The sequence below is a fragment of the Triturus cristatus genome, chromosome 12 (assembly GCF_964204655.1).
Source record: "Triturus cristatus chromosome 12, aTriCri1.1, whole genome shotgun sequence".
Lineage (NCBI taxonomy): Eukaryota > Metazoa > Chordata > Amphibia > Caudata > Salamandridae > Triturus > Triturus cristatus.
Window position 1 is genome coordinate 467,233,498 of NC_140595.1, and position 26,503 is coordinate 467,260,000.

The following is a 26,503-nucleotide window of genomic DNA, read 5'->3' on the forward strand; positions in this document are numbered from 1 at the left end:
GCAAAAGAGAAGGTCTACTAAGGAATCCGACTGAGTGAGGAGAAGCCACAAACCTTCTCCAAGAAAAGAATGGAAGAGGGTTCTTCTTTTTCCCAAAGATCCGTAAAAGAAATGCAGATCTCGGCGTAAGGAAAGATCTGAGGAGGAGAGGGCTAAAAAAGAGCAGCCTGGCCCTTCTCAGGCACAGCAAAGAGCGGCAGCTGTTACGCCAGCTCCGTCGACGATAGCTTCATCATCCCCAGTCCTGCTCGGCGCCGCACCGTCCATGAACATTTCCACTCTGATGATGCAGTCAATTCTACCGTTGACGGTAGCGCCTACGATCCCGTCGACGGAGGGAAAAGACATGGTTATTCCAAAGGTGATCCCATCTCTTTTACAGGACTTCTCCAAGATGTCGCCATTGCCCCCTACTCGTCTCCTGGACTTCCAGGAATAAGAGGATGAGGGTCCTTATGTTCCTGCATAAAGCGTCTCGCAGCTCGGAGTCAAGTGCCAAGAATATGAGGACGAGGATGCACTGAATGATCCTTCTACATATCTAGAGGGCGAATATTCCTTCTCTGACACAGGACGTCCCAGCTTTCAACGCCTGGACACCTTTCAAGAACATTATCCATATGAGGAACAGGAGGATGAGCATCAGCAGGAGCTTTCCATCAACATCCCTATTTCGTTGGTCACTGACATGCGTTTGATGTTCGGTGATTACTACAAGTGTTTTCTTGAGGCCAACTCTAGTCAACAGCCACCTCATATACAGAAAGTACCTATCGTCATTCCAGATCCGCAAGCCGCACCTACACTACCAAAGCACAATAATCTGCCGCCTTTGGAAATTCTTGCCCAGGCACATGATAGTGGTGACCAACAGCTAGAAGAGGGAGAGCTACAGTTGGACCCAGATGTCCGGGATGAATGGTACGACCATGTGGCACACACCACCTTCCCCTACTGCTGGCTGATTCTCCACCTGCGGATATTGCCAGTTTTCATGATCTCCTAGAGCATCAAAGCTTTTTGATCTACCTATGCCCGTCAAGCAGACAGTGTTTAAAAAAAAAAATGATTTTAAGGTTATTACAAAGCGCTCCACCCAAGCCATCCCCGTGGTGGATTACCTGTGTCAGGAAGGCCTGAAATTAATGAAGATGCCAGCCTCCGTTCCTGCTGTTATCCCGAAATTGGATAAAAAATAAAGAAGATTCTCCTGTGTGTCTCATTGGTCATCCCTGTCCTGACTCCGTTATTCTCTAGGCTGCCCAAAGAAGATCCAAGAATCCTGCATCAGCGTGTGCTGCTCCACCGGACAAGGAAGGACGCAGGTTGGATAACATTGGCAAAAGGTTCTCTGCGCTGGCACCTACCGCCATCAGGGCCTCCAACGCCATGGCTATCTTCGGGCGATATGACCGGCAAATGTGGTCCGACATCTCCCCCTTGCTGGAGTATTTTCCCGAGGATAAGAAGGAGGCAAAAGACATTCTATAAGAAGGAGAGCGAGCGTCTTCTGAAATTATTGATGTGGCGCTTGACATGCCTTCTACTGCCTTTAGCAAAAGACTGGGGCAGAGGTATAGAGACGGCAGAGATGGTTTAGAGCAACAACATTCCGCCCTGAGGTTCAGGCTAAAGTGCTGGATATGCCGTTCGACAGTGAATATCTCTTTGGCTAACACGTAGATGAGGAACTGCAGACAAAGTCAGACATGGTCACGGCAAATTTCTAACTAATTTGCAACAAAATAAATGTTCTTCTTGCCGTAGAGGTAGAGGTCAGCTTCTTTCTCGACCACTACTCCAGCAGCGTTTTCAACCATACAACCATCAAGGGCTTCAACTGCAATATTCTACACAGTCTTTTCATCAAACCTCAAGACCAGCGTATACTAGAGCACCCACACACAAGTCCTGCATCTGGAGGGCAATCTCATGATGCCAACAGAAGACTCTGCAAAACATTATAGTTGCCCTGAAGAAGCCTGAAAGGGTGAAACGGGTTGGCTGTTTTGCTGCTATACATACAAAACTGAAATTAAAAAAAAACTAAGAACATTTCTGGCTACAGAAATCATTTATTCTGTCATCGTCTGTGATGAATGAAAGAGATTAACTCTTTGGTCAATATAGCATTGCCTCTCCCTTCTTTCTGTATATCCACTCCAATTTGCCTCAACTTGCTCCAAATTCTTCTCTCCATGGAATATAATTTATTCAGACAAATGGGTGTTAGACATATTCCATCATGGTCACACCCTGGAATTTCTTCAACAGTCTCCAAATTTCCCTCCACAAAAGACTGCACATCGTCATCTTGCACTTCTCAAAAAAGAAATCAGTTTGCTTCTCTCCAAACAAGCAATCGAGGAGGTGCCACACAGTCAAAGCAACCTGAGCTTCTACTCTCATTTATTTTTAATCAAGAAAAAAACAGGAAAATGGAGGCAAATTATGGATCTCCGGTTGTTGAACAAGTTCATCAAAAGTCAAACTTTCAGAATGTTGTCACTTCAGGAGATTTTACTACTCCTGGATACGGGAGATTATATGACCTCTCTATCTTCTGGATGCATACTTTCACATTCCCATACACCCGAAGAATCGCTGCTTTGTCAGGTTCGAGATGGCAGGTGCCATTGCCAGTTCAAAGTGCTACCTTTCGGGCACCCATAGTTTTTTCCAAGTGCTTGGCGCCAGTGGCGGCCTTTATCCAGCGATCATTCCACCAGGTATTACCCTACCTGGACGATTGGTTGGTCAAGGCCCCATCCTTCCAGTCTCTATCTCAACAGAGAAAAGTCCTCTCTCATTCCTTCCACGTCGTTGGTGTTTCTGGGAGCGATCCTGGATACCAACTGTTCAGTGGCAATTCCCTCAGAAGAAAGGATTTTGCGTCTGCAAAGGTCAGCGCAGTTCCTCTCCTCAAAAAAAGTGCTTTTCTGTGAGGACTTACAAATCAATGCTGGAGATCATGTCTTCCTGCATCCCACTGATCCCACACTGCCGCTTATGGATGAGACCTCTCCATCTCGAGGCTCTTTCGACGACGTTGTTTCAGTCACACCAGAAATGACCTTAGAAATGTCCTGGTGGGCGATCAGGGACAATCTCTTAATGCCTGTCCTTCCTCCCAGCGAAGCCTACTATGGTAATGATGTCGGATGCTTCCAAGGGAGGATGGGGAACTCCCCTTCAGGAGTTACATGTCCAGGGGAAGTGGTCAGACCAAGAAATCTTGTGTCACATTGATGAATACGGGCCCCAGCTAGGCCCGCAGAGTACAAGGGTTCGCTCTCCTGTAACAAAAACTGGAAGGAAGTTGGCACGGAAACTGCAAAGTACAAAGACAGAGTTTATTAACCCTTAAGGGTGGTCCTACAACCTATACAACACTCTTCAGTATTGCATAGAGTAGCACAAAGAACTTGCGTACATGGTCCCCTTTTATACACAAAAGAGGGGCTCATAAGTGGGTGGATACAACATGAAGCGAAATTCATTACCTTTTATGGGCATTTTCGATACAGAACCAATATGTGGGCGGAGTAACTAATTTCCTGAGCCCGCGAAAACATGGTCAAGCAAGGACTAACTGATAACAGATGTGGTCAAGTCTGGGCATGCGCCAGACGGACAAAGGAGCTATTTATAGACTGTTACTAGGCAGATTACAAGAACAACTAGTAAAGAGGTAGGACTCTTCTCGTGCTGAGCACGTGGAGACACGACAATACAAAATGGAGTCCGGACATTAGTCAACATAAGACAAGAAACATGTTTCAACTGGAGAGAATTCATGTCTTTAGTGAATGCTTAATCATATCGCTGTTTTAGTTTTCAAGAGACGACCCTTTCAGCATTTACTGAAGACATTCGGCTTATTAGGATAATCATCATATATGTCAATTTTCATCATCTCTTCTACTTCCTTAGTTAAATGTTTCTGATAGGTGACATTGGCGATAGCTTTCTTATCAGGAATACAGAATGACACACATAGGGAACAAAGTAAAGGACCACATTGGACACAAATGCAACAAGAAAACAGAATTGCTACAATAATACAAAGACCAGTTAAAACCTTCCATCCCCATGTAGTAATCAATGCCCAAAACCATCCAGACAACGTCCAAGTGCCATTTTCTGTATGGATTTCAGCTGCAATCTTATGTAACTTATTGATAGCATTATAAACTGATGGCGTATGGTCAGGAATAAACACACAACAACTACTTCCGATAATTTTACACGCTCCACCTCGGTCAGCTAACATAACATCTAATACCATACGATTCTGTAATGCAACAATTCTAGTAATTTGCAATTCTTCCGTAAGATTCCCAAGAGCAGCAGCGGTCTGATTTGTCATAGCCTCTACAACTCTTGTTAATCTTCGAACTTTCCTACTATTTAGGGCAGCTCCAACAAAGAAAAACAATCCTAAATTAAAATCAATATACTGCTGTAAGCTAGTATCAGTTTGGTCAACGCCATCAATAGATAGAGTACGTTTATACCTATTTACAGTCACATTATTCAACAACTTCAAATCTTTATGATAAGATGCAGGTGCTAAGAATACGGGAGGTAATAAGAAGGCTACATAGCATACTCCGGACCAACCGGCCGGTAAACGATAATAACCCTTATTCCCACATACGAAGTATGTGTTATGGGAAGCTAAGAAAGTACTGTTATTTAACCCGTCAATGTTCAGGATAATAATACAGTCCCGAACACCAACAGGAATATAACCCACACTCTGGACACACAGGTCCGCTTGAGCTTGTGCCACTTGAATCACAAAGCGCTCTTGTCCTGTAGTGTCTCTGGTGTTCGTGAAGATGTAGGGAATTGATTCATTGTCCGGTCGATACTCTTCCCATTCCCATATTGTCCCATTCGCTTGTGGATAACCATCCTTATCTTGATGACACTCCCTATTAAGTCTAAAAAGTAATCGTCCCACTGTAGGTTTCCGTGTGGCAAACAGCAAAGTGTACCATGCTCTACAGGAGCCATTATGAGAAAAAGGAAGAGGTATGAATGGCGTTCCTCCTTTCTTCTGATGAGCTGGCATCATACCACATATCCAACAGTTCGTAGCATTCGTGGCAACGTGGGTAAGGTGCAACATCTGAACGAAAGTGTTATTCAAATAAGACTGACGATGCTTCAGTTCTTGATACGGAAGTGTATAAAAGTAGTGCTCCTCAGGCACTGGAGTAGTCAAAACAAGCAACTCCCGGGCAGGAGTCACATCCTCAACAAACCATGTGGTTATACCAACAATAGCTACTGTAATAATAAAACCTGTTGCGCAAAGAATCTTCTTCTTCTCCATCTTAGAGTAAAAAGTCAATATCTTCCTGAAACTAAAAGGTTGTCAGAACTCTTCCCCTTAGGCAGCGGTTGATTTCTTCACCAGCGGGCCAAGACGGGTGTCGCTACACTAATGCAGGGCTGATCCCCCCCCCCCCCCCCCCCCCTTGCCACATTGGCTCTCCGTTTCACTAACCTAAGGGCCGTTCTGACAACTTTGGATACAGCAGTCACTTCCTCGGTCTGAGGTGATATCTTCTTCCTCCAGGAATCGCTTGGTCCGGAAAGAGCTCCTCAGTGTCGTTCGGTTCCACAGCACGGCCTTTCTCCGCAGTCAGAATTTCTCGATGGTCGGTCAATACAGCAGGCTCCACCAATCCGGGCGGCACTTTGCGACAGTGCAAGGAATGGATCCAGTTCTTTCGATTGGAAACCCGCACAGCTGTCCTCGTTGCGAGCAAGACTTGCTCAGGACCAACCCATCTCGGCTCCAGACTGTTCGACCTTTCGAAAACCTTCAGCATCACCTGGTCCCCAGGTCGGAGATTATGACCTTCACCTGTGGACCGATCAGGGAGCGCTTCTCGAACCTGTTGATGAATAGAAACCAAATTATCCGTTAACTGTGCCAGATAATCATTCATCATTACACAAGGTACATCATGCAGTGACTTAGGTTTTGGTGGACCCCAAATATTCATTGGGCGTCCAAAGACGATCTCATAAGGTGTGAGACCGGTCCGAGAATGCGGTATCGATCTAATTGACAATAATGCCAGCGGTAAAGCATCTGGCCAAGTCAAAGAAGTCGAAGCTTGGATCTTAGCGATCTTAAGCTTCAGAGTACCGTTATATTTCTCTACCAATCCCGCAGACTGAGGGTGAAATACTGCATGGAACTTCTGGGTAATGCCTAGACCCTTCAGGATATACTTTATAACATCTGCTATAAAATGAGGTCCGTTATCACTCCATAGCAATCTGCAAACACCGTATCGAGGGAAGAACTCCTTCAATAGCATTTTGGCTGTAGTCATTGCAGTATTGTCTTTCGTAGGGTATGCCTCAACCCATTTGTGGAAGGCACAAACCACTACTAGAACATACTTCAGATTGTTACAGCGCTCAAGCTGAATGTAATCCATCTGCAAAACCTCAAAGGGTGCAGTAGGTGTTGCAAATCCTCCTGCTGGAGTTCGTGTACCCTTTACTGGGTTATACCTTAGGCAAATCATGCAAGTCTGCACTACCCTCTTTGCCGTACTAGCGATCTCCGGATGCTCCCAAACTCGTGTGAGTAGTTTAACAATTGCAGAAGCTCCGACATGCGCTAGTCCATGTGCCATCTGAACCATAGGTTGTACGAAGGCTGTGGGTAACTTCCATTTATCCATCTGCTTATTTCTCCAACATCCTTCGTCATCTAATTCTCCATCATTGGACCATTGCTCCCGTTCCTTATCGGAAGCGGTCCTCTGTATTTCCAGCACCTCTCTCCTAGCATCGTGCCATCTTTCTGCCTGTGACTTCACAACATACATTGCAGTAGCACCAGGCTGCATCGCAGTCTCTCGTGCCACCCGGTCTGCCAAAGCATTCCCTTCTCCAATTTTGTCAACCACTTTCTTATGGGCACTACATTTAATTATAGCAATCTTCTTTGGATATGTTAATGCAGTCAAGAGGTTGTGGACTAACTCCCCGTACATTATCTGCGCTCCATGTGACGTTAGAAACCCTCTCTCCTTCCAGAGTAGGCCGAAATCGTGCGCTACTCCGAAGGCATAGCGGCTATCTGTATAAACATTCACACACAATCCTGCACTGAGCTCACATGCTCGTGTTAATGCTATCAGTTCCGCTGCTTGAGCTGATTTCTGTGGTATGCGTGCTGTCTCCACTATTGTTTGCAGTGTGGTGATTGCATACGCTGCTGAAGCCGTACCATCTGGTAGCTTCAGGCATGATCCGTCCACCCACAGTTCTCCATCTACATCTGTAAAGGGCGTATCCTGGAGATCAATACGACCCTTTGTCTGTTCCTCAGTCACAAGAATACAGTCGTGTGCCTTCCGTGCTTCAGACTGAGTTTCCGGGAACGGCAACAATGTGGCCGGGTTTAACGTTACACACCTCTTTAACGTAATATGAGGAGCCAAAAGCGTCAACTCATATCCTGTTAAACGGGCACTGGTCAAATGCTGCGTCTTTGTCTGATTAAGCAGGGCATCAACAGCATGGGGGACTAATACCAACAGTTTGTGAGATAACACAATTCCCTCACTTTGACGTATTGACACAGCTGTCGCCGCAACCGAGCGAAAACAACCAGGCAATGCTCGGGCAACAGGATCAAGTACGGCTGAAAAATATGCACAAGGGCGCTGCTTGTCGCCGTGCCTCTGCACTAAAACTGATAATGCACATCCATCTTTCTCATGCACATACAGTGAAAAGGGCTTCGTATAATCAGGGGTCCCTAACACTGGTGCTGAACAAAGGGCCTGTCGCAATTGCTGAAATGCAATTTCACACTCGTTCGACCAGGGAAGAGGAATTGGTGTGTCCTTTGTCAAAAGGGCTAACAATGGTTTAGCTATGTGTGAAAACCCCAATATCCATTGCCTACAAAAAGAAACAAGACCCAAAAATGCACGCACGTCCTTCTGTGTGGAAGGCACTGGCGTGTCCAAAATTGCTTGAATACGATCTGACGTGAGTGCACGCCCCTCCTTAGACAAAAGGTGACCCAAATAAGTCACCTTTGGTCTACAGAATTGCATTTTCTTCTTCGACACCTTGTGATTGTGAGATGCCAAAAAGGAAAGCAAGGATAACGTACTCTTCTCACAAAGCTCAGGAGTGTCAGCCGCCAACAAGATGTCATCGACATATTGTATAAGGGCGACACCCTCGGGCAGAACAAAGGAATCCATTTGCCTTTTCAATGCTTGACTGTAAATACTAGGGCTTTCTGTATAGCCCTGAGGGACTCTACAAAATCTATAAGACCTATTATTCAGAGTAAAACCGAAAAGGTATCGGCTATCAGGGTGAATAGGGATCGAAAAGAAGGCATTTTTCAAATCAATAACTGAAAACGTGGTCGCCGTTGGCGGGACCAAAGTGAGTAACGTCGTGATGTCAGAAACCACTGGATACTGAGGTATCACAATCTTGTTCACTTCCCTTAAATCAATGATAAACCGATAAACTCTGGTATCCGTATCTTTCTTCAAAATGGGTAAGATAGGACTGTTGCAAACATTATAGGGAACTTCTTCCACTACTCCCGCCTTAATCAAATCCTGCACAATCTGTATGAGTGCCTCCTCCCCCTCCTGGGAAATACGATACTGAGGGAGGCGTGGTAGCACCGCACCCTCCTGGACACGAATGTGGACAGGCGGAATCACCATCTGTCCCACATCAGTATCCGAAGTGGCCCACAAAGAACGAGGGAGGGAAGCTAATGCAGTCTCCTCCGCAACCACACACATCCGGTCTGTCATCGGGTGATTATCATTTAATATCACACGTACTCCAGCGGGGGAGCAGCGGATCGTAGCTCTGAAGTGCTTGAGCATATCAAGACCCATAATGTTATCAGGCGTGTTCGGGGCAAGCAGAAACGGACAGGGTGCAGAAAAGGGATCAACATGGAATGCAAGGGGTCGAGAAAGAGGGCTTCGAGAGTGTACCATCAAACCCTACCGATGTAACCATTAAGCCAGATGGGGGAGCCCTCGGAACCAATTGTTTGGATAGCGCACTGCGGGTCGCCCCTGTATCAACTAGGAACCGATCAGTAGAACCCAAAACCTTTGCTGAAACATAAGGACCCTTTTGATCAACCGGCACTTCAACTGATTCCAACCCCCATCCAACGCATTCCTATGCATGCCGCGAATCATGGTACCCAGAGCTGTCAATCCCTGACATTTGGTACTGGTGCTGTCGATCAAATACATTGGGTCTATCTCGCTGCTGCGCGTTAGGTTCAAAGCGAGCACGATCATTAGAGTTCCCTCTATAATTCGAAAAACCTCCTGTACCTCTCGCTGGACCTTGACCACGTCCCTGACGAGATGCATACAACACCGGACAATCTCTGGCCCAATGACCCGACCGTTTACAATACGCACATTGATTTCTATTTACATCTGACCGACCCGAAGGGGGACCATAGAATTCTCCCCTACCTCTATCGGCACCCCGACGAGGCGGACCATACACTTGCGCTAACATCACCTTTGTTTTCAAATCTTTCGATTTCTTCTCCTCCTGCCCCTTCGCTTCTTGTTCCTGACGCTCATAATACTGAGCCATAGTCAGGAGGGATGCCGGAGACGAAGTGGACCAGGAACTTTCACTCGCTTTTAAACGAGCTGCTATTCCCGGTAATAAATTCGCCACATATTTATCCACAAAAAGATGTCTACCCGTATCATCCGTAAGTGACTGACCACTAAAATCGTGAAATGTCTCCTCAAAACGCGTAAAGAAATCTGAGACGGATTCATCAACCTTCTGTTTACACGATGCTAACATATTCCAGTCAATCTTTTTAGGGGGAATAATCGTTTTCAATTTAGTCAAGATAGCAGCGGGAAGATCTAAAATAATCTGCGGTGGTTTTTGCGCGGGTTTTCTTTCCCTATCCTCATCCTCAATTTCAGACCACTTAGCCTTAAAAGCGGGAACATCATCCACCTTCCGCACAGATCTCCACATATCCGGTGGTAATATGAGCCCAAAGAACAAATCTATATCTGCTAAAGTCATAGTACAAGAATTCAAGGCCCCTTCGACCTCTTCATAAAAGGCCGCTGGGTTTTTTGCGGGGGTCAGGTAAAGCATTCTTCAATGCCATAACATCAGCCCTATGCCAGGGAGTATAGACCCAATTATACACAAAATATCCCTTAGCATCGGCGGAAGTAATATCCGAACTAGTTCCCGCTCCTTTAGGAGGAACATACAAAGGTGCTGCCTCTCGCATCGGTTTAGCATGCACTAGTTTGCTCTTATCTGAGTGGGAGGTAGATGACTGGTCATCGCCGACACGTGGATTCGACTGCTTCTGTTCCCCTGCCTTTTGGCGCGCTCTCTCCTTGAGGTCACTCGCCGCGTCCTGTAAAGCAAACAGCCGTCGAACCGCATCAGGTGCCTTAGAGGGAGAAAAAACACCGTTACGCAATGCTTTAGCATCTAATACTACATCATCAGGCTCAAACTTCTGAATATTTCCGAAAGGCAGAAATCACTTCATCAGAAAAGTGTCCCAAAAAATACAACTTCTCTCTATCCTGCCACTTTTCCCAAGAGTCCAACAATTCAGTGAGGGATAACTTGCCCTTAAGTGCACGGAGAGAAATTTTCCGAAGCTCACTCATACGCTCGACTGACAACATAGACCGCGTGTCTACCTTATCCGAAACCAATCCAGACTCCTGCGATCTCGGGGCGGACGCGCCAACATAAGGGGGCGGAGAACGATCTAATAAAGAAAAATCATAGTAAGGACAGGATAAAGTGGCTGGCGAACAGCATATTGACCCGAAACTTGCAACCTACGCTCTTTCTCTTGCCTCCCCGCCAGTTCTCTTTCCTCCCGATGCTTCGCTTCCTGTGTTCGCACATGCTCATTCTTCCGTTGCTCTTTATCAAACAGCGCTTTCTCACGTTTCTCTCGCTCACGCACTTCCTTCACCCATAACCGTACACATTCAAACATGTCTTGCCGAGCACGCCGTTTACACATACACTGTTCCACATACTCAATCTTACGCATATCAAACGATCCATACAAAGGCCAGCGCAACTCGGGATCCTTTTTGGTGTATTTCCTCCATACTGTGCTGTACATTATAGAAGAAAGACCATGCTTCACATACATATCCCTATTAGGAGTCCCCTCTGGGGGGGCTGGAGCAGATTCCTCGAGGTTTAACCGGTTTCCAAAACAGCAGCACCACTTACGGAGTGCGCTAAAAGCAGGCATGCTCAAAAATAATGCAAAATATGCAGTATTATCAAAAATGGCACTTAAACGTTGCGCCGTTCAAATTTACACAGCTCCGGAGAAATATCTCCACATTACCTGCCTATATGTGTTGCAACGCATATATTCTCACAGTAATCAATACAAAGCATGACCGTCATCCCAAAACCAAACTCAAATAGCCAACCCAGGCTTCAAAACTCGGAGCAAGTACCGTACAACGGTTCTTACCAATCAAGAGTATCCAGATTCCAACTGCCAAGCTCCAAAATTCGCCCAAACGGCTGTCACGGCAAAACCGACAGAAGAGGTCTCAGTCGAGGACCGGCGCCACCCAGAAGGTCAGTTCGGAAGGGGAGGAAGAAAATCTCTGGATGCCAGGGCTAAAAGACGCCACTGGCAGTGATCACATCCCCGGCAAAATTCCTCACCTTCGTCACGACCAGTCCTTCGAGCATCCGAGTCGCCGATGAGCCCCACGTGACGGGCGCCAATTGATGAATACGGGCCCCAGCTAGGCCCGCAGAGTACAAGGGTTCGCTCTCCTGTAACAAAAACTGGAAGGAAGTTGGCACGGAAACTGCAAAGTACAAAGACAGAGTTTATTAACCCTTAAGGGTGGTCCTACAACCTATACAACACTCTTCAGTATTGCATAGAGTAGCACAAAGAACTTGCGTACATTGTCCCCTTTTATACACAAAAGAGGGGCTCATAAGTGGGTGGATACAACATGAAGCGAAATTCATTACCTTTTATGGGCATTTTCGATACAGAATCAATATGTGGGCGGAGTAACTAATTTCCTGAGCCCGCGAAAACATGGTCAAGCAAGGACTAACTGATAACAGATGTGGTCAAGTCTGGGCATGCGCCAGACGGACAAAGGAGCTATTTATAGACTGTTACTAGGCAGATTACAAGAACAACTAGCAAAGAGGTAGGACTCTTCTCGTGCTGAGCACGTGGAGACACGACAATACAAAATGGAGTCCGGACATTAGTCAACATAAGACAAGAAACATGTTTCAACTGGAGAGAATTCATGTCTTTAGTGAATGCTTAATCATATCGCTGTTTTAGTTTTCAACAACGTAAATCTGTTAGAACTGAAAGCCGTATTTCTGGGCCGTCCATTTTTTCTGCCAAGGATCAGTGGATCATCGATACTTGTCCACACGGACAACACCACCATGTTCTACCCACAGAAGCAAGGTGGGACGAGGTCTCATGCCCTGTCAATCCTAGCGCAGAGGATTTGGGGATGGCTAATAGCACACAACATTTTGATGCAAGTACAGCACGTTCCAGGAATCCAAAACTAATGGGCCGATTCCCTCAGCAGGGACACCAAGCAATGCCACAAGCAGGAGCTAAACGTGACATCTGCGGAAAATATTTCAGTGTTGGGGGTTGCCAACCCTAGATCTATTTGCTACATCTCATCAAAAAATGTTAGTTTTACGCCAGCAGACTTCTTCAACCAGGCTCTCTAAGGGAACTCCTTCCACTTTTCCTGGGAAGGAATATTTGCTTACACGTTCCCTCCATTTCTGCTCCTTACGAAAGTTCTGCAGAAACTCCAGCAGGAGCCCTGTTGCATTATTCTCATTCCCCCGGCTCGGGCAAGGCAGTATTAGTACACCAAGCTGTATCGCCTATTAGAGTCTTCGCCAATCTGTTTACAGCCAACGGAGAATCTACTTTCCATGAACCAAGGCCAAGTGGTTCATCCACAGATTCACATGCTTCAATTAACAGCTTGACTCCTCACCACACGGAATTTGGAGAGTTTGTGCACTCTGACGAATGCCAATCCATACTTCATAATGCTCAAGCTCCTTCCATGCTCAAGTGCTACTCGGCTAAATGGAAGCTTTTCTGCTTTTGGTGTGTCAAACACTCTTGTCGCCCTCTCTCTCCTCCTCCAGGGGACATTTTGCCCTATCTTTTGTATCCTGCCAAAGCTGGCCTTTCCCATTCATCAATAAAAGTGCACCTAGCTGCAATTTCCAGATACAGGCGATGTTCTGGTCACTTGTCCTTGTGGTCCAACAGGCTGGTGAAAGAGTTTATAAAGGGTCTCTTTAGGCCCTACCCACCAATAAGGCCTTTTCCAGTTCTCTGGCAGCTGAACATTTTCTTGTCACAACTTATGAGGTCTCCTTTTGAGCCAATTCACAAATGCGATTTGAAATACCTTTCATGGAAGATGGCTTTTTCTTTGCCATCACATCTGCTAGATGCATTGGTGAGATTCAAGCCTTCACCGCAATGGAACCTTACCTTCAGTTTCACCAGGACAGAGTGGTATTTCGCACCAATCCTTCTTTCATTCCCAAGGTGCCTTCCACATTTCATGTCAACGAGCCAGTGGTTCTACCTTCCTTTTTTCCCACTCCATATACACCCACCGAGAGCCTTCCATTCTCTGGGCATTAAACGTTGTTTAAAGTTATACTTGCAAAGAAAAAAGGTTTTCCATAAATCCACACAGCTACTCATCGCCTTCTTTGCCCCTAGAAAGGGTCAAGCCTTGAAAGGAGCATCTATAGCACACTAGTTTTCCTCCCCTATAATCTTCTGCCATGAGAACGCGGCACGCCCGCTTCAACTAAAGTCACAGCTCTTTCCACCCGGATGGTGGCAGTGTCCTAGGCCCTGTTTGCTGGGGTGTCTTTACCCAACATCTGCAGGGCAGCTATATGGGCAAACGTTCATATCTTTATGGGCATTATTGCAGGGATACATGGAGGAAGGCAGATCTAGCAGTTGGACAGGCAGCACTACAACAACTATCTGCATAAGGTAGGCCATTTTTCATTAAGGTCTATTCTTTTCTCTATACTACTGTTTCTGGTGGTTGTCTCTTTTCTACATTTACATTGTCTGCTTTTGATTATTATTCTCAGTTTTGGGTCGCATAGTGGGATGGTTCACCTTTTGTTACTTAAAAACTGCTTACTATTCTGATTTAAGCATGTGAATCTATAAAAGATACAATACTGGAGAAAAAAATACCCAACTATATACACTGTGGTTATCCACTATTGATCTCTTTTATAGATTCACATGCAGCCCTCCGTCCTCCCCTTTAAGGTTCACCAATCCATACCGCTATTATTCTCCTAATTGCACTTATGCTCGAAATCTGAGGTATGGTGGCCATGTAGGGGATTGATACTCTGGGTCTGTGCTCTGATTGGGTGAAGTGTGGATCTTTTAAAATGAGGATAAGTAGTTACTGAATGCTATTGATTTTGAAAGGGAATTAAGTTTAAGACTGAGTACTGCTATTTTACTGTTACCGTGGGACTCCCACCCTGACGACGGGAAAGATTCTAGCTTGTGAATCTATAAAAGGTATCAATACTGGAGAACCACAGTGTACAGGTAAGTAACTTGTTTTTTATCCTACCATGTTGCTCAGAAAAGGCTCAGTTTAGACTAGAATTTTTTTCTAGCACGACAAACCTAGGCTACTGAAGGAATTGTTTTATAAAATTCTGCTTTCACACCCAACTTGCTGTTTGTGGAACAGGTAAAATGGTGGATGGGAGAGAGTCTCTGGGTACTGCCAGAGAGAAGCTGTTCCAGCATTTGAAGTGAAAAGCTGGTGGCTTCGTGAGAGGAGAGGTCCTTATGTTTGTTGACAGGTGGGGATTGCAGGACTCTTGCACCAATACAATAGTCAAATTAGAAGTAAGGCTTGGGCCATGGTGCATAAGGGAAGTTGAGGAGGAGAATTTGAACCAGGCTTTCTCAAAATAACAGTACAAATTGGGCTATGAATTGCAGGTCATCAGGTGATACAAGATTAAGGCAGCATCTCTAGTAACGGCTTCAAAGCATACAGGGCATAATTCTAGTGATTTGGTCTCCGCAACAGACCGCAGTATTCCACATGGAACCTTAGGAAAAGATTGCCTCCAGATATAATAGGATTTTAAAAAAACACTGCTCATGCGCTGCCTACACCCATACACAACACTGTAGACCACTAGATTTGGAACTTTCAGAATGTCAGGGCTCTTGAAGCAGGAGGCAGGAGCACACTTAACCATAGCTTCCACATCAATGCACAACACTCCACATGCTGGGGCCTCTGTGATTAGGCAGATGGTATTCAAAGGTTTACAACAGATGCAGCACGTGGTAGTGCCTGGCAAGCTAAGGGGCCCAAATATTTCACTTAGCTTCTCTAAACCATGCATCATTACATCCTGTACACAGATTTAGTCCAGTAACACTGCATCTCTTTACACCTACGCTTTGGATGCACATGCATTTTACAACTTGTCCCAAATAATTACTAATTCAAATGGCCTTCCTTTTACAGGGAATGGCTATTTTACTTCTGTTAGGTTAAAACACCTACCAGATAGAACCAATATTATGATGAGTTGGCTGAAAGTTGAACTTGAATGTTATTTAAATAGTTTTCGAGTTCGAGGGAGGAGGGAAAATGAAGGGTCCTAGTTTAAATATAAGGGGCCGTATAAAAACTCCATGTGACTGATGTGAAGACTTTTGAGAAAAAATAATTATTTGAAATGGTTTCCATGAAATCTACTTGTCAAACCAATATTGCATTTTCATTCAAACATGTTTTGTTTGGGCAATTTTATGAACGCTGCATTGGTGTGAAGTAGGCTCACTTGTTTTTTATATCAAACATATGTTTTACATCTGGCTAGTGGTGACATTACTTTGCTGAAAGGATGCCTATCCATGCACCCCACACATGCATTTATCTAGCCATTAGCAGACATTCCATCCCTATAGGCTCCCAATAATCTATTCATTCATGCCCACCCACCTGGGATTCTGTATGTATTTCTAAGTGTGCCATTACAACAATAATGCAAACATGCAAAATAAACCAGATGAACTGGCTTTGTCAAGACTTATGGTATGTCTCCTATTGAAAATACTGAAGATGCCATGACCCATAAACATAGCATGATTTTGCTTTATGAATCCTAAAAAATATGCAATGACAACCCGAGATTTGTGTTGGTATAGTATATTGATATGTTTGATAAGATCTGACAGTGTTCTGTTTTGACTGCAGAAGCTGTTCTCAGCATTGTAGACTTTGAGAACATACCTTTGAACTGACAACACAAATAGAATATGCAGAAAGCGTAGATAGAGGCATTACTTGTGTTAGACTAGGCATAAATTACTGCTGTAAGATTAATGGATATTGTTGCACATTGAAATGTTGCCTTTCAGATGATTTGGAGATTTAAAGGAACAAATATTGTAATCCATCCAAGTTGTTGTGTCTTAGTATTACTGTGCAGTGTAAAGAAATGGAAACCAATTTTTATTAGCCAGCAGGGATCTGAGATATCGTTTTATCAGACAAAAGTTGATCAATTCATGATGCTCCAATGTGGAGGTCAGTAAATCTAAACCTGAAAAAGACTGTGGACATTTACACTTAGTATGTGTTTTGTTATACAATATGAATGTTATAGTCCTAGTTTATGTTACTTCATGTCTCTTATCACATTTAGAAATCATGTGCATGGATCCCGTAGTAGAGACGTCATGTATGTGCTACAATTGTATGTTGTTTACTCTGTTTGAAGAAAGGTTAAAGCACTAAATAGTCTGCCTGCCTCAACCCTTGCAGTGGGCACAGGCGATGATTTATAAATTATTGTGGGATTAGTAATCCCCCAACCTGTAGGAGTTATTTTTGATTCACCACAAACCATAAATGAACTTGTCAAAATATAAAACTGAATAATCTCATTTAGTGGGTCTGTTCTATTTCCTCACAAGGCATTAGGATTGTTTTTATTATCAGCAGAATAACCTGCTATATGCATGCACCCTGCAGTTAAATACCCTACTGTCAAACACATTATTATTATGACCTTTGTGAGTATACACTTTTTCAATGATAAATTATTTGGTATTTCAAACCTGCAGTACATTTAAAGAGTTAATCACCTTTACTTGGCAAGTGAACAAGTAGCAGGGTTTTTATCAAAAGTGGCTTAGATCCATATATTTCTACCTCTGCTTCAGTCGCAGAGCATATTGCAAAACTGGTTTGTGGTTAAGTTCCCTTTCTGCCTGTATGTAGTGTCAAATGAATATTGGAGCAACTGTAAGGCTGCGTATTATGCTATACAAATGTCTAAAACTAAAGAAAATGTACATTTTCGGTGGTGTTTCCCTGTTGACATTTCAAATTGCTGTGTCTCAGTGTGGAATGGAGTGAACCAGATCTTTCCTCCTTTCTCAAGGACCAGATGTGCTTAGTAGAAGGTGATCTTTGTGAGTTAATTAATTCTCAGCGGGCCCTTTTGTGCTGGACATTCAGTATCTCAATGTTACTTTCACTCTTACAGCCCTTACGAAATGTCCACCAATTTCTTTCCCTCGCGCTTAGCCCTCACATCCACAGAAAGACTCCTCCGGCAGGAACACCACTGGTTAAACCCTGTTACTCTGCTAAATTTTAACCGAAGATTTGTATCCAACATTACCGCAAAACTTCTTTGTATGCTCAACTTCTCAGCACTCCAGTAACATACATGTATATATAATCAGTCAAGTTTCGGAAAGGTTGCAGCTCAAAAAAGTGAATTCACCAGAATTTTCTTTTTCTTGGTCTCCCAGCAACCTTTTACATGGATGATCATCAGAGGTGTGTTGGAAGTCCTGAAGGCGCGAGAGAGACATGCACACTCACACACTCCCTCTCTTCAAGGGCACAGTTCACAGTTGTTTCTTCTCCTTCCTCAAAACCCACAAACAATTGGTTAGAATGGGTAATTACTGATCTGACCCTGACATGGTCTCCGGTGACTTCTCGAAAGTCTCCATTCTTGATGTTGAATTCCTACATGGTGCTGCTGTGAGTCATGATAGAGGGATTGGGTGTGTTTATCCACCAATATATTAATGATACCCTTCTATAAATGGAAATCACCTCTTTTGCCAACATCCTAAGACTTGGGTATTAATGAAACATACACAAATGGATGTCTTTAAACCGCTTGAAGTGGAACTCTGAAAAGCCTGACTCTATCCTCTTTTCCAGTGGGCATCACCTAAAATTCAGTGCAAAATGCCACGTCAAATGACAAATGGAAGATGTTTCTACCATGCTTGCTCAAGAGCTTGCATCCCTTGGCTTCTGAGCTGACTCTAACCTCTGCATGAAGGTAGACATCAACCACTGTCACTTCAACCAGAACCACCCTTTCCTTTTTAGGTCGAGCGTAGACAGCGCATGCGCTGTCGCAAGACCTAAAGTAAACACTATATTGAATGTAATCCCACCTGCTGCTTGGGATTGGTTCACCTGATCTTTCCTGGCTCCTTATTGGTTACTTGTCCTGGTACATCGTTTCCAGTTTTGCCAAGTAGCATCGACCAACTACAGCTTACTTACGCTGTAGCTGGTTAGTTCTTCCCTTGGGGACTACTTGGTTTATTTCCTGCTTGCGATTTCCCCATGGTGACCGCTTAATGGTATGCTGTCCACATTACTTGTACGTACATGCTTGTTGGGCACGGGGACATTAAGTGACTTGCCCAGTATCACATGATGTTTGAGAGCCTCCGTCGGACTCGAAATGCAGCTGCCATGTCGGCCGCACTAGCCGTTAAGCCACAACCTCTCCCATGTTGAGATACAAGGTGAGGTTTGTCCCGGTGAATATTTTACCTTATGTTGTTCATATATCGATATCTACAATGACCTGGAAGCTGCTTTCCATTTTGCCCAATGACGTCACGTGTAACGCTAGTGAGCTGTGGCGGTACTCACCGCAGGCTGGCCTCACCTGCCATGACCAGGTGCTCGCGCCCCCTCCACGGCCTTTGGTTATTCCTGGCAGGGACAGATTATGAAAACAAACCCGAGAACGGCGGCCTACCCTGGCCTGAAAGCCGCTGCGCCGTTACTTTATTATGCCAGTTATGGGACTTTCAGACATGGCCTGTGCTTTGCTCCAGGGTAAATTGGTGGCATTCCACAGGCGTGCTTTCACCTACTCGTTAGAACCTTGGACTGCAGTCTGTCCGAGGAGGCACACGTGCAAACCCTGCACGGCACGCTGTGGGCGTGCATCTGGCCCGGAGCTCCCTGTGACGTGCAAGCAGAATTTGATATCTGATCAGTGGAACCCATTAGGGCGCATTGAAAGTATTCGGGAGAAGGACAAAGTGCCATTGTTCACAGGGAGCGATGGGAAGTTTAGCAAGCAGCTCAGTGGGTCAAGGCACCTGCTGCCGAGGTATGCATTATACGAATCATAAACAAAGTGGCAGCAGAAAGACACCCTGGTCCACTCCGACAGCCAATTACCTCTAACTCTTCTTTTCGTCCACCCAAGGCACCTTGCTTCAAAACACACACCTTTGTGATAAGAAAGGACCAACGCTCCTAATACATTTATTATCAGGAAAAACCATTCAATTCAATGCTAAAATCAATCCCATATAGAACAAGCATTGGCATAGCCAATAGGTCTCGCTTTTGGGACCTTTATAAGTGTTTAGCCATGCAGCAGTTGATATTGTTGCACCAAGGATATTGGGCTGCATAACTAAATACTTATAAGGTCCCAAAAGCGAGACCTATTGGCTATGCCAATGCTTATTTTACAGGACGTGGCTAAAGTAAAAGCAAAGGGTTTATGTGGCCTACAAGAGCTGAGCACACAAGGACAGTGGACTTCAGCCAAGAGTACAACCATTTACGCAATCACCCATCCAAAAGTAGGACATTTAATATGTTCTTTCACCTCTCCACAGCCAGTCAAAACCTTAAAATGAGTGCAGCAGATTTCTGACTACTCCTCTAACTCTAAAAATCATACAATGCAGATAATGGTTTACGTTGAAGACCATCACATTGTATAAATATCACTACTTGATGTCCAAAGCTAGTCCACTACCCATTACTTCTACGTCCCTTGTCCTTGTCATTAATAATGAGTAATGTCCAATCCGAGAATGGAAATAAAACGAGAATCATATTTTCTGCTTTTGATAGGCTTTCAATGTCCGGAAACTGAAAAAGCGCCATAGGTATTAAACGCACTGTGATGATTTCAGTACATATTGCAAAAGATGGTTAGCTCAATCATAACACCCCCTTCTCCAGCGCTGTACAAGAGCCAATCCATCAAATGTAAATCAACGCCACTGAGGCAATTAATCACTTCACCGATGTTGGAAATGACGTGCGCGCACTATGGATACCGCGCAGTCTCTGGCAGGGCTATCGCAAAGCATTAATTATCTGGAGATCATTTCTGAGACCCGAGGCAAAGAAGAAATTAGAATAATAACCTTGCTGCGATACAGCGCACTGATGATAGGTTATTCAGCTTGGCTCTGAATTAGCTTTGCGTCTCTGCTAAGACCTCTTGAAAAGGGGTGTGGTTTGAGTTGCCAGGACCCGTCTGTCTCCCTCTAAATTATATGAGGGTGACCAAACCGCCGAATATAGTGTTATTCATTATAACTACAAGTAAAGAAAACACACATAGATACACTAAAATATCTCGAGTAAAATGTAGCCATAAGCACGTCAGGTTATATGAAGTGACAGCATGTGTAAAAATATACACATATATATACACACATGCACTTATGGAATATATATGCATATTTGCAGAATATCATATGCAATTTTAACACTGATAAGTGTGTGAGGGTCATGACTCACGCCAGGTGAAGCACTGAGTTGTTTAAGATGCCCATCCCTCAACCATTTGGATAAACTGCACAACACTTAGGCTATACTAAGAAGATACCTGAAATGTAACCTTTGCACTGCAATGATAAATGAGTGAATGCACAATTATTATTAGTACGCTTGTTTCAAATAACAAGCATTATTCGGCCACATTTAAATTTACTTGCTGGGCATAAACATATATAAACATTCCGATATACAACACTGCACACGTGGGCACAGAGGGAAAATGTGGTGTGCATTTTACATTTAATTCAAAATAGCCTGGTTTCAAGGATATACCAATGTAAACAGCTACAATAAAACCACTTCCCGACATCAAAATAAAACAGAGCACTATTGAACGAACCTTTACATGAAGCTGCATCATTTATAAACGTAAATGAAACGATCACTTAAAAATACCACACTTGGCTATAAGAGCACAATGTGCAATCGTTGCTTTTATCGAGCCGGACAGACCTTGCTTTGGCGTGCTCTAGCTACGGCCTCCCTTCACTGGGATGTTTTGCTGGCTTCTGATTTATCCACACAGGCAGGAGGGGTGGAGATTACATCATTCACTGTCTGGGCAACAAAACAGGAATTCCCGTTTACGAACAAAAAACTCATAACTCCCAGCTATGCAGCAAAGCTAGAGGGGTTTAACCAGCAAGATTCATACAAGGAAAATATGAAGATAAAAGTGGTGGGGGTAGGACGCAACGCCAACCCAAAACAAGCACAGGCGCGCCATTCGAGAAAACAAACACGCACGCGTGACTCGCGCTAAAGAAGGAAGCAGCAGAGGGAGGGAAGACAGTTGGGGGCCTGCGCCTATTTCCCATTGGGGAACGAACAGGGGCACCATATGTTTGCAAATTAATTACAAACATATGGTGTCAAGCTCGCTCCCGCAAGTGAATCGCCACACGTGCACGGGTTGCCATTGAAGGCAATGGAACGTGTGCACGTTTTTGGCTGAAAAGCCAAAGCGATTGCTAAAGGTCTTTTTGCCTACCAGTGCATGCGTGCTGCGTAGGTCGAGACCTAAAAAGGAATAAAATACACCCTCATAAAACGGGTAAAAAAAAAAAAACACAAGTCCAACAAGCATAGGCAAAACAAACGGCTCTAACCTTGGCGAGCATGGAATGTGTTTATGTATTTATTTACTTTATTTCTGAATGACAAGTAATCCGCAAAACAAACAAAAAATGCCAGGCACCCAAATCCTGGCCCAATAGTGCACTTCTTTTCAATGTGCAGAGGACATGTGATCAGGATAAAAATGTAATCACTCACAGTGCAAGACAGCCAGTGGATGAAATAGGTCGAATGATTGTCCTATGCTGTGGTGAACAGAAGCTAAATTTGTATATCACCTTAAATGACCAGAGGATGAAGAAGGCAGACCCAAAGCACCTGCATGCTTGTATGTATTTTTGTTGGTTTTTAAGATCTAAAAAAACCCGCAAGGCTGAACTAGGAGCTAAATCTGTCTCCAGGCCAAACCTAAAAATGATGCACTTAGTTGTGACTTCTGTTTTGCCCCCATCAATCTAGCTGAAGTGCACCCCTTGAAAATCGTAGAATGGGTGGCAGGGCAAAGGCTGTGCAGGAAGTCCCTGCCCTTGTCCCTTCCTTAAGCAAATGAACTCCTGTGGTTCAAATATAATTTAAATCTAAGCTACTCAAATAGTAATTGTTTAAACTGCTGAACTTCGCTAGTGGTTTGCGAAATTGCATCTTTTATTTTTGCAGGTTTTGTAAAATTTTGAAAACATTATGCGCGTTTACGTGAAAGTATGCATTAAGTGAAACGTGTAGTTTGCCAGCATTTTACAAAGAATCGGAGGAAGAGAGTGGTTGGAGAAGAAAATGTTTCTCAGTTAGACGTTTCTCTAGTCCCCCCAGAGGAAAAAACACAAATTCCATAATGGGAAATTACACATTTCAGGAACTTGGAACATTTTATCCGCATAATTTACATTTCACCCCGACAGGCCTCCACCATTAGTTAGTGCCAAGAAGCTGCTGATTGAATGTGCGCTTTCTCAATACAATAAATACATAAATAAATAAACTAAAGAGAAAGTAAATTGTGTTGCTCTTAGAAACAAAGGGAATTGGTGTTTACAGAGCATAAGTTGCTAATAGTGTTGAAATACATATATCCTTCCAACTTACATTCCGTGTACTCTTGACACTTTCTTATTCTCTGGACCCAATTGGCCCCAAAAAGACTAAACGTTGGTCACTTGCTAAAAGACAACATGTTCATTGGCCATGAGCCCAGGGTGGTCAGCATTCGAGTCGATGCCCACCTAAATGCTATTTTAAAGTAAGATTTGTTAAAATATGGTAAATCTCAATTATAGACATCTTCCTGGTGAAACCCTAAGGCATGAATACAACTTCACCCGCTTAAAATGATTGGCAACTTTAGATGCTCCAGCAAGAACTTGCAGGTTCATCCACCTGTGGCAAACTTGCCTCTCTCTCGGCCAGATCTTCAAAAGCTTTGAATAAAGGGCAGAAATACAGTCTCATCCGTTTCTTAGTAGGTTTTGAGCAAACTGCTATTGTCTGGGAATTCTCAAAGTTTTCCAGGAAGGGTCAGGGAAAGTTGGAAATGTCCTTGCGTAGTCGAAAGAACAGGCATTTGAGCATGTGGAATTGTAAGAGGTTTGCAATACTGAATATGTACATTTGATGCATTTGTGCATTAGCGTATAACTTTTTTTGTTTCCCTATGATGAAAATATTCTCACTATTATGTAACTTCACTCCAATCAATTTTCAGTATATTCATCTGGTTTCATATTTAAGGTGTGAAACTACCTGCAGAGCGCACCTGTCTATGCAGTAAGACCTACTTAGAAACATCTGACAAGCCCCATCTTAGGCTGGGTTTTTGGATGTAGAGATCCCGCCATACTTGCCACATTTCAGTGCTTGAAACTTTTGTTTGTGAGGCAAAACTGTGAATCAGAAATGGGGCTCTTTGTAAATATTTTGTTGTGCATAAAAATGTGAATTAACATACTCAAAAGCCCTTCAGAATCAGGCCCTCTGTACATTCTCAAGTGAATGTGCACAATTAGTACTACACGTCATTGAAGCTACCAGGCGTGGAAGCGAACCAGGATCTCCCTCTTTTTGTAATCATCCATACTTCTGTTTCACCATTTTCACCAATATCTTGGCCTTTTCAAGGTTGTGCAGACCTTCATTTTTAGGTCGAGCCTGGGCAGCGTATGTGCTGCTCTGTGATGCATGCTGTATTCGAATATGGAATTGAAACCGATCCCACTCTCTGCCCATATTTTTCATTGGCTTGTGTAATTGTCCTTCGTCAATGCAGGCTTCTGATTCGTTAATAGGCTTGTTGATCCCTCCTTAGTACTGCATTGTCTTCATTTATAACCTCCCATGAGGATAGCCGATTTACTTCTGTTGTTACTAGGTATGTCTTATTTAGTCTGTAAGCACTATTTTCTTAAGTTAGTTTCTAGCACTGCAGGCACGACATGCTTTCTTGCAACTTTCAGCGCACCATGCATGCTTTCACTTTCAAAGGAGCCCGGGACAATAATGGCCGTTTCTTTGCAATGAAATAGGTCTCGCATTGACGAGAGTTTGAGACAACCTATTGCATTGCAAACATTTTTTGTGTAAAAACGCCCCATATGGAGCTTTCATTTAATGTCGGCCATGCCCCTTTCTTTAGACGAGCCACATCTAAAGAAAGGTCCTCGGCCGCTATTAAAGTGAAACCATGGCATGGGGCACTTTTACAAAAAAAAGCATTTGTTTGTTAACTTGACAAACAGATGCTTTTTTTTTTTTTGGTAAAAGTGCCCCATGCAGCGCTTTCACTTTAATGTCAGCCCCACCCCTTTCTTTAGACGTGCTCGTCTAAAAAAAAAAAAAAAAAAGGCGTGGCCGACATAAATGTGAAAGCGCGGCATGGGGCGCTTTTCAAAAATTGCATTTACAATGCAATAGGTCTTGCTTTTGCTAGAGTTTAAGATATAGGCATTGTCATTTACAATGCCAATAGCTCAAACTCTCGTAAAAACGAGACCTATTGCAATGCAAATGCTTGTTTAATGAGTCAAGCCCCTTCTCATGCAAATTTGCAAACTATTTTAAAATCCTAATTTGAGTAGCAATACTCTACTCATTGATGCTCCTAAAACATCTTCACACCTATGACGACCCTTCTATGCTCCGAATATCTCTATTCCTCCTGTGAGGGGCCCACCTCAGATGTAAACAATTAATTTGATTAGTATCCGTTTCAAAATCATTCTGCTGTTACCAAGTCTTTTCCTTGTATTGCTCCTTCCTTCTAGAAGTTAGTTTCGAAGGAAATACGGTCTATAACCTGCTACTTCACCTGAATATCACCCTGATTTGCATGTGGTTCTGTTTTAATTTTAGATTTCCAGTGTCCTGGCATCAAGGAACCCATCCGTTCTTCTAACTCTGGTAAAATATCGTTATTCAGTCTACACGTTGAGAAAGACCTAAATGTTACTCTTATTTAAGTTAGGCAATGTGCTCATGTTGTGGTTTGTTGAAGTTCCTGCAGTGCCAATGGATATTCTACGTACTTCTAAAGTTCTGCAATTGCTCAGTCGGGAGAACTTTGCACTTTGTGATATGATGACCCTAGCAGAGTCAATTTAAGGTGGAGATGGATGGGAAACATTTACTGATCTAATTAATGCAACACTGGGTGGCAGTAGTATCCATTGCCCCATATGTCTCTAGGTATACCAGCCTACAGTGTTTGTTTACTAATGACACATTTGTTGATGATCGTTTTACATCCCTTTTAGATATGTAGTGCAAATAAGTAATTGGTGCACCTATATTATGCAGTTTGTAAACTGACTCGTCTCGAGATGCTGACAGCACTGCGTCAGTTTTAACTAACTCACACAGTGGTATTCATTTCATTAAACTTGATAGTCTAATGGACTCTCTAGACCCTTCAACCTTCAGGTGACTCCAAGATGTCTGCAGTAGTGTTAGTCCACTTACCTCCCTGACTGTCTTCATTTTCTTAATCACATTTTCCATTTCACATTTGGGCAAACCATTCAACCTTTCATCACCGTGAAGCCACTGTAATAGTAACATTAATTTACCTATTTTAGCTTGTTATCTTTTTTGCTTTCTCACATATTGCAACAGCAATGAAGCAGTTCCAGATTAGGAAGGGACCGATTTTCTGGAATGCAGGCACTGCAACGAGAATGCTAGCATTGGGAGCTTTTTAATTACAAGTTACATTCACTATTGCGAATCTGTCTTTTTCTCTTTTAATAGTGCCTTTCTCCCTTACCATAATTACCAGTGTATATAACAGGGAAGCCTTTATGAGTGTTGATTGACAAACCCTTGCACTAGCTTTACAAGTGTGGTGTGCAGTTTGTAGTATTGAATAC

General features: G+C 43.7%; 1 protein-coding gene across 1 annotated transcript in view; it reads left to right on the forward strand.

Moving 5' to 3' along the window:
• PEPD (peptidase D) overlaps positions 1-26,503 on the forward strand; it is a 294,060-nt gene that overhangs the window by 96,067 nt on the left and 171,490 nt on the right. Inside the window, exon 5 of the mRNA XM_085638402.1 lies at positions 25,491-25,538. Within this exon, the coding sequence (XP_085494528.1) occupies positions 25,491-25,538 (48 nt within the window). The remainder of the gene's footprint in view (positions 1-25,490; positions 25,539-26,503) is intronic.